This window comes from Ostrinia nubilalis, chromosome 24 (genome assembly GCF_963855985.1).
Source record: "Ostrinia nubilalis chromosome 24, ilOstNubi1.1, whole genome shotgun sequence".
NCBI classification, from domain to species: Eukaryota; Metazoa; Arthropoda; class Insecta; order Lepidoptera; family Crambidae; genus Ostrinia; species Ostrinia nubilalis.
This window is the reverse complement of record NC_087111.1, coordinates 4,952,795-4,966,716: the sequence shown is the minus strand read 5'-3', so window position 1 is coordinate 4,966,716 and position 13,922 is coordinate 4,952,795. Positions and strand designations below refer to the sequence as shown.

At 36.2% G+C, this 13,922-nt stretch overlaps 1 protein-coding gene across 1 annotated transcript; it reads left to right on the top strand.

Moving 5' to 3' along the window:
* The first annotated feature begins 59 nt into the window (after positions 1–59).
* LOC135083849 (MICOS complex subunit Mic60-like) lies at positions 60–13,894 on the top strand. The gene is made up of 13 exons (XM_063978589.1): positions 60–158; positions 908–1,034; positions 1,641–1,804; positions 6,542–6,667; positions 7,247–7,319; positions 7,446–7,534; positions 7,646–7,756; positions 8,117–8,234; positions 8,750–8,884; positions 9,504–9,607; positions 10,057–10,158; positions 10,751–10,836; positions 11,787–13,894. The coding sequence occupies exons 1-13, from the start codon at positions 75–77 to the stop codon at positions 11,962–11,964; spliced, it is 1,497 nt and encodes a 498-aa protein (XP_063834659.1). The 5' UTR covers positions 60–74; the 3' UTR covers positions 11,965–13,894.
* The last annotated feature ends 28 nt before the right edge of the window (positions 13,895–13,922 follow it).

The window sequence follows — 13,922 nt, the reverse complement described above, 5'->3', positions numbered from 1 at the left end:
TAAGGTTGGTGGACTTTAGGCCTTATTTTGTCACAGTTAAGGGAGGTTTTTGAATGGTGGAGCTGGAACATGATATGCATGAAAACACCAAGATAGCTGTCGATAGCTTCAAGGCAGCCACTAACTTCTGTACGGAGTACAACAAGGCGCTGTTTAAGGTTGGTGGATTTTAGACCCTATTTTAATAGTTTTAAAAGTGGTTTTTGCATGGAGTAGTTAGGCCATGATATGCATGGCAATACCAAGCTAAGTTTGGTGGATTTTCAGTCTTATTAAGGCACTATGTAGTTGGATAACAATATGCATGGTGAACATGAAGCTAGCGGTAGACAGCTATAAGGCTTCCACTAACCTCGAAGTTAGGTGCTGTATAAATGGAACTTCAATTTTATTTTGACACGATAAAGTGTGCTTTTTGAATAGCTTTGGTAGTGCTAATATTTATTTTATTTATTTTATTTGTTTTATTTGTTTTATTTGTTTTATTTGTTTTATTTGTTTTATTTGTTTTATTTGTTTTATTTGTTTTATTTATTTTATTTATTTTATTTGTTTTATTTATTTTATTTATTTTATTTATTTATTTATTATTCATTATTGAGCAATTACATATTTGATCCAAATAGCGTCCTAAATCCTCTTTAGGTTTGTCTAGACACTATTGTTCTCTATACAAATAAAAACAAACGTTTATGATTTGCACGAAAACATAAAGCCTGATTGGAGCTGCTAGTAATTTGAGCAATATAAAAAGGCGCTGTTAAGTTCAGATTCTTTCCTACCCCATTTTAAAACAAAATTTTAAACTTTTTAATACTTTTTTTAATAACACTCACTCTCAAATTAATTTTAAGTAGTCTGTTCACCCCTGCCCAAGCAAAACTAACCTAATTCCAAATCATTACAGATCGTAGAGTCTTCGCTGGACGACCTCGACAAGAAGCACTACATGTCAGTCCACGGCTCGAAGGAGGCGCGCGACAAGGCCGCCTCGAAAGCCAAGGAGGCCGCCGCTAAGGCCAAGTGCGCTATCGGTAATTATGTAACTATTATAAATCTATACTAATATTATAAATGCGAAAGTAAATCTGTTTGTCTGTCTGTCTGTCTCTCTTTCACGCCTAAACCACTGAACCGATTTTAATGAAAGGCATAGAGATAGTTTGAGTCCCGGGAAAGGACATAGGATAGTTTTTATCCCGGTTTTTGAAACAGGGACGCGCACGATAAAGTTTTTCTGTGACAGACAAAATTCCACGCGGGCGAAGCCGCGGGCGGAAAGCTAGTCTATTAATAACTCAATGATTTCAGAATGTATGCACCTCTCCTGTTCATTGCTATATCATACTAAAATATACTTGCATGATTTTGTTTGGTGACCCAGGAAAAATCCGGTTTTTGGTTTTTGAAAGAGAAACCCGCGTTCGATAGTCTTTCTGTAACCGAACATAAGCTGCAGCCTCGATATGATCCCCTTTCTCTTTTTTCATCCAGCCAGTGCCATAAATCTTCTTGAAATGAATTTAACGCTCACATCTATTACTTTATCTGTAACTGTTAGGTATTTTAATGTATAATAGAGTTAATACATAATAGCGTGCTGCAGAGTTTATCTAAATAACCCTTATTTTATCTTCCAGACACCCTAGACCGCATGATCAAAGCAGGCGTCCAAGCGCCACCAGAAAGCGTTGCAGCCACGCTGCGTTACATCAAACAGTTTCGTGGTGACCTCACCGCGGCCGAGTCCACCTACAAGAAGGAACTGGACCAGTGCGTGCTGAGCGACAAATACTGGAACAAGGTTTGTGATGTTGTTCCGACATTAAATAGTCCCTAGATAAGCTAAAATTTTAACTTGGTCAATGTGTGCTGAGTGACAAATACTGGAACAAGGTTTGTGACGTTGTTCCGATATTAAATAGTCTATAAAGTAAACATGATCAAAGTGGGATGAGAGACCGCTATTGGAACAAAGTTAGCGATGTTGTTCCGAAATTAAAAAGTATCTAAACGAGCTTGATAGTGTGTGCTCGCTGGCTGCTATTCTAACAAATTACGGAACGCTGCGCTACATCAATCAGTTCCGTGGTGACCTCACCGCAGCCGAGTCCACCTACAAGAAGGAATTGGACCAGTGTGTGCTGAGCGACAAATACTGGAACAAGGTTTGTGATGTTGTTCCGACATTAAATAGTCCCTAGATAAGCTAAAATGTTTACTTGATTAATGTGTGCTGAGTGACAAATACTGGAAAATGTTTGAGATGTTGTTCCGATATGAAATAGTCCCTAGATAAGGTAAAATATTAACTTGATCAATGTGTGCTGAGCGGGCGATACTGGATCAAAGTTTGTAATGTTGTTCCGATATTAAACAGTCTCTACATGAGCTACAGATGACTTTCAATGACAAGAACAGGAAAATGGAACGACGTATATAAGCCCTATGCATTTATTATGACCGGAGCCACAAGTACTGAAATTTTACAAAAATGTGACGAAATTTTACATGAACTAAAATCTAATGACATAATAATTTTAGGTTTTGGCAGTAATGACAGGGACATTCAAAAGTTACATTCAAATATTTGCATTGCTGTAAACAAATTTTGTAAATGTACAGTATTAATTGCACCTGTAATCTATAATCCCTACCTTAACGAAAAGACATTAAATTGTAATTTGAAATTATGGACGAAACATTTTGTGAATTGTAATATTATAGACATGAAAGGATTTTATATTGATTATTTTAAATATGATACAGATTATATAAATTTTGTATGTTCAAAAATAAATCTTTGGGTCGACTTCCGACAGTATGAAAATGATTTTTTGTCCATAAATAGCTTAAGAAATCGCTTGAGATCTCAGGCATTGCAGTGTCAAAGTAAGAGGCAAACTTACTCTAACTCCATTCCAAAGAAAGGTAAAATCACTTTTTACTTTAAGCCTACGACTAGAAATCACACAACTCCAATAGTCCAACCAAAAAATAGCGTAGAAAATAATGGGACATCGCATAACCTTATTAACCAAACTCATAAAATAAATAATCCTCCCAGTGACCAGCTTTTTCGTTCATAAAAGAAATAATGTATTTACAATATTGCACCAAAACATACATGGGTTACGATCAAAGAGAGAATTAATAGAAATTACGTTATCAGACATTAGCTACAATATAAAGCCTGATGTACTATGCTTTACAGAAACATTCATTAAATCTGGAGAGGAAAAAAATATTAATATTAATGACTTCGAATTAGCGGCAAAGTTTTCACGATCTAACAAAAGGGGGGGTTCGTGTATAATGGTAAAGAAGGGTATTGATTTCAAAACAATAAAATTTATCGAAAACCTCGCTATGATTTTCCATTTTGAATGCTGTGCTGTAAACCTAACAACAAACAATTTAATTATAATTTGCATTTATAGAATTCCTTCAAAATTAAAAAGACATATCACATACTTTGCTGAAAAAATTGACTTAATGTTGTATAAATGTTTAAAAAAATATCCGAATAAAAAATTTATTATTGCCGGTGACATGAATATAAATATGATAGAGGAAAAATGTCAAAATGCAAAACAACTAAAAGATATTCTGAATAAATACAACCTATACTCACACATTAATGAACCGACTAGAGGCAATGCATGTCTTGATCTTGTGATCAGTAACATTGACTCTGCCTCGGGATCAACTTTACCACTATGGCTGTCCGACCACGACACAGCTCAAATCTTGAACTTCTCAGTAGCAGAAAAGAAACAATCTTCTAAAATCGTGTTTATTACTAGGAGAGACTACTCGAATGAGAACATTGAACTGTTTAAGCAACACCTAAAATGTCTTTCATTCGAAAATATGTTTATACACACAGACGTCAACGTTGCATTTAATGCATTTCATGACATGTTCTGCCTGCTTTATAAACTTTGCTTTCCAATCACTAGAGTCAAGAAATATTTAACTAATAAACCTAAATGGATAACGAAGGGATTAAAGACAAGCTGTGCGACAAAAAGAATTCTGCGATACGCTTACTATACTAACAAAACTGAAACTGACCGAAAAAAATACATATGTTTTAGCACTTTACTTAAAAAATGTGTAAATCAATCAAAAAGATTAACTAATAAAACTTTTATAGTAAACAGCAAAAACAAGTGTCGAGCGGCATGGACTATAATTAAAGACGAAACAAACAACACACTGAACAAAAAATATATTAATAGAATTATGACTGATGAAGGGGAGGTACTTGCGCCGATAGAAATTGCATCAAAATTTAACACATATTTCATTGATATAAACAAAATACACGGAAAGCCAGAAAATACATGTAGCAAAGCTGATTTTCATAACTCACTTTTTCTCACACCAGTAAATAGTAAATATATGGAAAGAATAATTATGTCACTAAATAATACACCATCAGAAGGATACGATTCCATTTGTACAAAAGTTTTGAAATCGTGCAAAGAGGAATTAAGTCCTCTGCTAACGCATTTAGTTAATCTGTCAATGGAGCATGGAATCTTCCCAGAAAAACTAAAAATGGCAATTGTAAAACCAATTAAAAAAAAGGGTGATAACATTAACATTGACAATTTCAGACCCGTGACATTAATTTCAATATTTTCCAAAGTTTTTGAAAAGGTTGTTCATGAACAAATTACGTCCTTTTTCAAGAAATTTAATGTGATCAATGAAAACCAGTTTGGTTTCCAAAAAAATAAATCAACAATACAGGCAGTCTTTGGCTTGGTTGATGATATTTTAAAAAATGTTAATGACAAAAAATATACATCGGTAATTTTCCTTGACATGTCAAAAGCATTTGATCGAGTCTCACATAAACAATTACTTGACAAATTGGAGGTCAATGGAATAAGAGGACCTGCTCACGATTGGCTAAAGTCATACTTGGAAAACAGATTGCAATGCGTCGAAATAGAACAGGTGAACGTTAGACACACTACACAGACCTACAGATCCTGCTTCACATATAACAGAAATGGAGTACCCCAAGGAAGTATTCTTGGTCCATTATTGTTTCTCTTGTACATAAACGACATTATTAATATTTCAAAATATAAATTCACATTATTTGCTGACGACATTTCACTTATTGTTTCCAGTGAAAAAGACTGTACACTCGAAAAACACAAAACCGACATAGTTAATACCATGACATCTATAATAAATTGGCTAAATAAAAATAATTTACAAATCAATCTTAAAACATATATAATTAATTTCAATAATTTTATAAATCAATCTATTAATTTTAATATAATGGGCGAAAATATAACGTGCGCTAACAGTGTGAAGTTCTTGGGTATCATCATGGATACAAAATTCACATGGAAAGACCAAATAGATAGTGTCTTCGAAAGAGTAAATAAGTTTGTGTTTGCTCTATACCGCCTGACAAAAATAGCAAGTAAAAAGACGGCTATCACCGCATACTTCGCTTATGTAGAATCTGCGATTAGGTATGGGATCATAACCTGGGGTAACGGTACCAATATAAATAAAGTATTTGTTGCACAAAAAAGATGCATACGAGCCATTTGTAACATAGCACCGGACGTTTCTTGTAGACCTTTCTTAAGTCGTTGAACATTTTGCCGCTTCCATGTATCTATATATTAGAAATGGGAAAATTTGTAAAACAAAATATACACTTGTTTCAACAGTCAAAAGACAAAACGAGCCGAAGTTTGAGAAACCCCAACAAGCTTACTTTAGAAATTTTACCAAAAACAATCCGGTTTAATAATAATGGTTATGTGATGGCCATTAAAATATTTAACAAGATTCCTGAGAGAATAAAGTTACTCCCTTTTAATAGATTTCGAATGGAGTTGAGGAAGTGGCTAATAGAGGAATGTTTTTACTCCATAGGAGATTTTCTTAAAAATAAGACATTATAATAAAATAAATTATAATTTTAATTAATTAATGTAGGACAAAATTTAAAATTTGCATGCTGTAATTAAGTATGGCTAAATAGGCATAAGTACTTACAATAACTTAAAAATGTAATAACACCCACTTTGTGAAACCCTATTTAATGCAAATAAATTATATTTGATTTGATTTGATTTGATGTAATTTCCGGCAGTGTGTGCTCAGTGACCGTTCCTGGAACAAGTTATTAGGACGTGTTTGTGATGTTGTTCCGTCATTTATTAGTCCTTAAACGTACTGTAGATACAAGTTCGACTGTTAAGCGACTGTTATTGGAACAATTTGATGTTGTTCCGACATTCAATTGTGCCTAGACGAGCTACAAGCTCGATAGTGTGTGTTCGAAGACAGCTTCTGGAACAAAATAAGAACGTGTTTGTGATTTTGTTCCATCATTAAATATTTCCTTGACGAGCTACATACTTGAACTCAATCAATGTGTGTTGTGCGACAGAACTGGAAGAAGGTACCGACGCATTTGTGATGTTGTTCCGTCACAAGCCGTGCTATTTTGTGTCTTATTTACTATGCATTAAAGTTCATATTCTATCGTCAGGTGGAGATGGCGCGCAGTGCATACAAGAACGAACTGCAAGCGTTGTTCCCGGGCATCGATTTGAGCGCGCGGAAATTAGACGTCAAGGGAGACACTGACTTGCTACTCCTGTATACGCTAAAACAGGTATGTAGAAAAATTTCTTTGACAATAATATTCGTTCGTTCAGCCAAATGACGTCCACTGCTGGACAAAGGCCTCCTCCAAGGATTTCTATAACGACCGATCCTGCGCTGCATCCAGGCTCTTCCCGCGACCTTCAGATTGTGGTAGACCCACAAATATTCATTCTAATTTTATTGTTTTATCATTCTAATTTTATTGTTTTATATCCTATCTTTCCCATATGTATATTATCCTTTCCTATCCACTAAGGCTGGTTTTAGTGTCACGCGGACCGTCCGGTGCGGACCCGCTCCGCACGGCCAATCTGTATGAACTTCTAGGGAGCGTCCTAAGGAATCGCTCGGCTCCCTAGCAGTTCATACAGATCGGCTGTGCGGAGCGATCCGCACAGACAGTCCGCGTGACACTAAAACCAGCCTAAGTTTTTGAGGATGGATGGATGTTTATTCTACTCTTCAATTTTATAATAGGATTTTTTATACATCAGAATTGTTATTCTGAATTTGCCAAATTACAATGATAAGTGTAAGTAGATTTTTCTGTGAAAAATTGAATTTGACGCATCAATCTTTTTTCCAGATCCAATATCTGCAAAATGAATTGGCTGAACTACAAACCATCAGAGATTTGAAAATCAACAGAGCTATCGAATGTGAGTATTCTATCTTGTATCTTATGTATATGACAGTAAAACTTATTTACTAGTTTTTGATTTGTGTTCATATACTGTTATTACTTATTAGTTAGAAGTATGAAGAAAAGTATGCATTTTTTTCAGGCCACGATGAAAAAGCGATAATTGAAGCAAAAGTAGAAGATATGATAAAGAAGGAAAAAATGGAAAAAGAAAAGGAATTCCAGAAAAAGGTTTTGAATTTCTTTAAAATAATTTGTTCGTTGAAATATGTATTCTAAATTAATAAACTTACAACGTATATTCCTTTGATATTGAAATTCTAACGAATGTTATTTTTACAGAGTTTGGAAGTCCAAGCAGAGGCGAATAGGAAACTAAAAGAACAGCTGAAGAAGCAATTTGAGATCCAACAAGAGGTTCTGCAGGACAGACTCAACAGGAAAGAGAAGGAGGTTAGTCGATAGAGTTCACTTTCAGCTACTCAATATTCCTACGTCCATATTCACAAAAATCACAAACGATGTGTGTGGTGGATGATTTGTTGCTTACTTTGAACTTTATCTTGTCTAATTAGGTTGAAAACTAATAAAAAGTATTTACTGGTAAAGTAAAGGGGAAACTTTTGAAAGGTAGATTCACATTTGTACATAGTGTGTGCAGTGTATCTCGTATTTTTTATGATTTCCAGTTGACCGTTCTGTTTTTTAAGTAATGTATTTAGAACAATAAAATGTTGCCTGGTTCTCAGATTTGCTAAGAAACAGCGAATAACCAACGAAATTATTTATCTATTCAAAATACGTTTGTTGTAGATAATGGGCAAATTCAGCCGCTCAGTGTCGGAGCAAGTGGAGAAAGAGCGTGTTGTGTTCAAGCGGGAATTGGCTGCCATGGCCGGCAAGCTGAAGGCCATCGAGCAGACACTCAAACGTAAGCTGAAATATATTTATCTAGTGTTTATCCTTTCATTAATTACAAAGTAAAGTAATATTTAAAAGCTTTTGACGCAGTTTTGGAAAGCGCAGCGGACGTCCAATTATAAGGTGGACAGACTATCTCATAAAGGTAGCAGGAAGGTGCTGGATGCAGGACGCTATCAACCGGTCAATCTGGAAATTATTGGGGGAGGCCTACGTTCAGCAGTGAACTTGGCTGAAATAATGATTTTGAGTAGATTTATATTTTATCATAAGTTTATTTACGTGTTTTAGTCGGTTTTATCATATTTCATAATTAAGTTCGTTTGTTCGTTACTTTCAATTAAAAGACTGAACAATGGTCTCCTCCAAAGATTTTTGTAATAACCAGTCCTGCGCTGTCCGCGTCTATCGCTCTCGAATAGCGATCCGCTATCAGAATACGTAGTGTAAGCAGGTATCCCACTCCGAGGACCTATGATTTGGTGAAGCGAAAAGTAAATTCAGATAAATATTTTTTGTTTTCAGAGCGCGCCAAAGCCGAGGCTGAGGCTCGTCGCTCGCAGTCTCTATGGGCAGCCGGTGAAGCCTTGTTAGCGGCCACGCGCCGCGGCGTCCCTGAAACTAGCATCGATAATGAGTTGAAAGCCCTAGAGAAGGCTGGTACGTATGCTCTGTACATCCTCATCATCAGTAGGTAATCTAGTATATGGTCGACCGGCCAAGATCTCGAAGGCGAGGTGTCCCCGAGACTAATCACTCACGAAACCTCGGAAACTACAAGTGCTAGGAGTCTAAAATTTTGCAAGGGGGTTCCTTTTAGAACGTATGTGCTCACTAAGACGGAATTTTATGAAAATCCATCCCTAAGGGGGTAAAACGGATTCAAATATTATACAAATATTTGTGTATTCATTATTATCGTCACTATCGGGAACCTAGCGCGGTTGCGAAGACGTCTTAGCGCTCGAATGCCGCGTTGTATTTGGACACACCTTGAGATGCAAGCCGACGACGAAGGGACTGAGCAAGACAGCGCGCGTAGTTTTCAAACTTTCCCCTCCGCCTAGTCTTCTTCAATGACTTGGTTTTGAGAACCACGATTTCGCCAATGTCACGTGAGCAAACGGTCCTAGTCAGTGAGAGAAAACGACATAATATTTGATAATAACGTAGCAGTAATGATTACATTTGCAAATAGTATGTCAATTAATTTTGAAATTTTTCATAATTGTTTGTTTTGCTGTGTTCCCTTGTGGTGACGTAATGTCTTTGTTTCCAGGCAAGGACGACAGACTGGTGCAGACAGTGCTAAAGGGCATACCGACTGAAGTGCGCGAAAAGGGCATCGCGACTGAAAAGTCCTTGCGAGAGAGGTTTGATACGGTAACGATATATTAAACACCACTTTGTTACTATACTATGAAGCAATTTGCTTCTAAAATCTAAAAAAAATAAACCTTAGCAATGGGGTACAACATGTAAAGCTTTTCATAGATGACATAATGCCTGGGTTGTTCTTCGATTCTAAAATTTATTTTATGGTTATTTTTACGGTTCCGTTTCGTTCGTGGCACCAGTAGCGCAAACTGTGCAAGCAAAAAAAAAAATTATGCGACGATGCACTGAATAATTTCTCATTGTTCCCATTTTGTGCTTAAAACATGAAAATCTATAAGATGAAAGACTAGTTATCCCAGTGAATTTCGATTCAAAGGCAGACTAACTCTAATTACCCCGAATGTAGACAGTTCGGTGTCAAGATGTTTTGTAAGATTACCAAAGTACATATTGAAATCCTTTAAATATAATTTTAATTGAAATTGTTTTTTCAGATGGAGAAGACAGCGGTGAAAGTGGCCTTAGTGGGACGTGAAGGTGCGACCCTACCGGTGTACTTCCTGTCGTGGCTGCAGTCTAAACTGCTATTCCAAAAGGTGAGACACGTTTTGTATAAAAAAAATCAGACAAAAAAAGATTATGATGTCCAAAAACGTAGGAGAAGCGAAGTAACCAGTGGGCGGTATGTGCCCCATACCAGGCCTGTTCATCTCCGCGAGTTTACATCGAAAACAAAACACGCACGATGGCCCACCTACAGGATACTATTCGACAAGGCCTCACATACGAGCGAACATTGACTCACGCACGCGTATTCTTGTGTATGATGGAAGAAAATAAAGAAAATGGTGTACTTTTTTAAGTTGCCTCAAGACACTGAGAGGTAAATAAGTAGTTCTGGTAAAACTGATGGCTGCTGGGGCAGAAATGTTCTCAGGTGGCAACCACGGGCCAAAAGACGGAGGCAGGTCATTCGATGGACTAACGATCTAGTAAAGATCGCGGGAAGCACCAGCAATTCCTTAGGGGACGCTTTTCTCCAGTTGTTATTGTCCTTTTGTTGAAACAAACGATAGAGGGATATAACCGCGTTTGATTTTTCCGTAGCTTTAGTAAATACATTATTTTATTATTTATACATTTCTCCAGTCAACTAACTAAACGAAGGCCTATTACTATTGGTTACAGATAACGGAAATTCCTGAGGATGAGTTGGACAACAAACCTACGGATTTCACGAAATTGGACACGTTTGACATCATCCAGAGGGCAAGGTAATTAAAAAAATATATATTGTGCTTCTAAGGGGCTGCGCAAACGTAGACGATTTTTGGTACCGACACGGCACACCATCGTAGAAAACCGAATCGTATGTCAAGTGGAAGCAACTGGACACAAAAAGTGTCTATATGTCTATAGCTGCGCATAGAGTTACTGATTAAATAAATAAATAAATAAGGCAAAACACTTGAAGTCTGGCTGTGATCAATATTTATAATACATCAATATTTATAAGTCAATTGCCAGAGGTACGGGAGGTGATATAACTGACATATGACGTGACAGAGCATACAAGTCCGAGGCGCATCTGAAGTTTCGCCGCTCCCTCACGCACTGACACCACAGAATAATAATAAGTACTACGTACAGAAGTTTTACTTCGCGAAGGTATTTGAAAAAATGTATGCTCAATGTCATTAACAATATGGTGTAATTTAGCCTGTCTCAAGAGTCAAGCACCATTTTGTTGACAAACGTCAGTGATCGGCACTGCGCCGAAGCTATAGGGCTGACTTCGGTAAAATGATGTGACGTGAGGTGCCAAACTGCGGAAAATGGCGGAGGAAATACATGATTTATCATGAATAAAATTAACTACTTATTTACCTCTCTTGAGGCAACTTAAGAAAGTACATTCTGTGTTTTTATTATTATTTAGGCAGTTAAATACTGCACAGTATTTAGTACACCATTTTCTTTATTTTCTTTCATCATACACAAGAATACGCGTGCGTGAGTCAATGTTCGCTCGTATGTGAGGCCTTGTCGAATAGTATCCTGTAGGTGGGCCATCGTGCTTGTTTTGTTTTCGATGTAAACTCGCGGAGATGAACAGGCCTGCTGACACACCTATAGATTGTTTTACGACAGAATCGAATGCTGCGCTTAACTGAGATATTTCACTAAGTTTTTCATAAATCGATCCTTATTTCCAACACCACAGGTTCCACATGAACCACGGCAACTTAGGCGCGGCGCTACGCTACGTGAACCTCCTCCAGGGAGCCCCACGGGCCGCAGCCAGGCCTTGGGTAGACGCTGCCCGGACGCACCTCGAGATCCGTCAGGCCGCAGAGGCTGTAATGGCCCACGCGTCAGCCTGCGGCCTGTTATACCTGTAAGGGAACGACGTGAGTGGATTTCTTTAGCCGTTGGTGTCTGACAGGCTTTTTCGGTACAGATTGCACATCAAGTGGATTGTATTTGGTTGTAATAAAAGTGATTTTGCAACAAAATTTTACAGTCTGATGTGCTTTTGATTTTGAAAGTTAGAGGGCGCCACTAGTACAAGCAAATAGTCAACCGTGCCCGTAACAAAAGGGTTTTTTGCAATAAATTAATTTTAAATTGTGAATGAAATGTATTGTATTGTAAAAACACTCCAAATCTATAAAACCCCAATTTTGTTTTACGACTCCAAATAACAAATAACTGTTGTCTTATTTAAATTACAAAATAAAGTTAACTATCAAGAAATCTATTGGATCAAAAAAATTAAGCAATATTTTGTAAACGCCTTGGTATCTATATTAGTGACGGTCTACTCTATGGCGTCTAGGTAAGCGATATAATCAACAATGAGTTTGTGAATATAATGATGATGATTTGTGTGTTAAATTATTGTAGTCCTTTATTTTGTTAGTAAATATTTACTTGTTAATATCAACTTTGTGATTATGGCATTAAGAGTCATGTAAACATCATATAAATATAGCATAGGACTATCAATCTAAAAGACATACTAAAATCAAATGAATACTGCCAGAATGAAAACCAGTGGCGCTAAAGAAATTCCTTCACTTAAAACTTGGAAAATGTTATAGCTAATTTATTAGTTGACTATACGAGGCCTGTTTCACTGAAAATGAGCGAATTCACGCGAAAATCTATTGTGAAGCAAGGCCTTTTAAGTCGAAAGTATTTTAAAACCTAAAGGCTTCCATATTGGGCACCATTTCTTATGTTCAAGCAAAGTAGCATATGACCATCCAATTTAATTTTAGTAAGGGCTCTTTTAAATTTGCATTTTTTGGCACTTTTAAACTTGTATCTTGTGCTAGCCGCAATTCAAGCGTAAACGCTCTAATAATGTTGTAATAACGCTTCGAAGGTAATGTGAAGCGCTAAATCAATCAAAAAACGCTAATCTGAAAGAGCTCTTTTATGAGTCGCGACATCTATTTGATAATTAATTGATTTTTGACTAAAGCGATAACGATTGTAGAAATCGTCTCGCTTAAACGATGTTACTTTGTTTTTAAGCTTTGTAAAGCCTAATTTCCACTAATCGCAATCTTAGTGTGTGTGGCCTATGCCTAAATGTCGAAAGAATTAATATGTTGTTTTGTTACCATCATTCTTTGATGAGAGAATAATTTTGAACTAAAATCTCCTCTCTCTGAACCCTTTAAAACACTGTTAACGTAATTCAATACAATTGTTATGTACTTATATTTATTTTCGTTAATGACGTTTATCATGATCCCCTTTTTGGGATCATTGATTTTGTGTTTATTTTTGTATCGATGTTATTTTTACCCAAAAAGGCTTCAGAGAAAGGAGTGCGCTATGCTACTGGTACAACTCTAGTTGTTCATTCTAAATTAAGCCTTATGTAATTTTGTTTAGAACTCTTATTTAGTGCGGTTCGAGTTGTAAAGACATATCACATAATTTAGTTGGTTTTTCAGAGATATTGAGTTATTAAGCTTGAATGGCAAAACAAAATGTTAACTACAAAAACCGACTAAGTCACGTGATAAGTCGCATAGTAGCATAGTGAGATCTTGATAAGGTAAAAGGGTGTCTGGAATGTAAAAAATAGGCTTAGATAAAAAAAAATCTAGAAAAATCCACAGAAACTGTAGTAGAAATGTGTATCAAATTGTTAACCCTGTTTTGTTCCTTTGCACAAAAGTGACCGCATTTATTCCTCCAGTCAGAATAGTATAAATTACGGTGCCAGCTGTACTAAATGCGAAGGTATAATTTAGTAACTTATGTAAATATATTGTAATGTAATTTAAATTAAAAGATGATTTTTATTTAGAATTTGTTGTTTTATTTTTCAAAAGTTAAA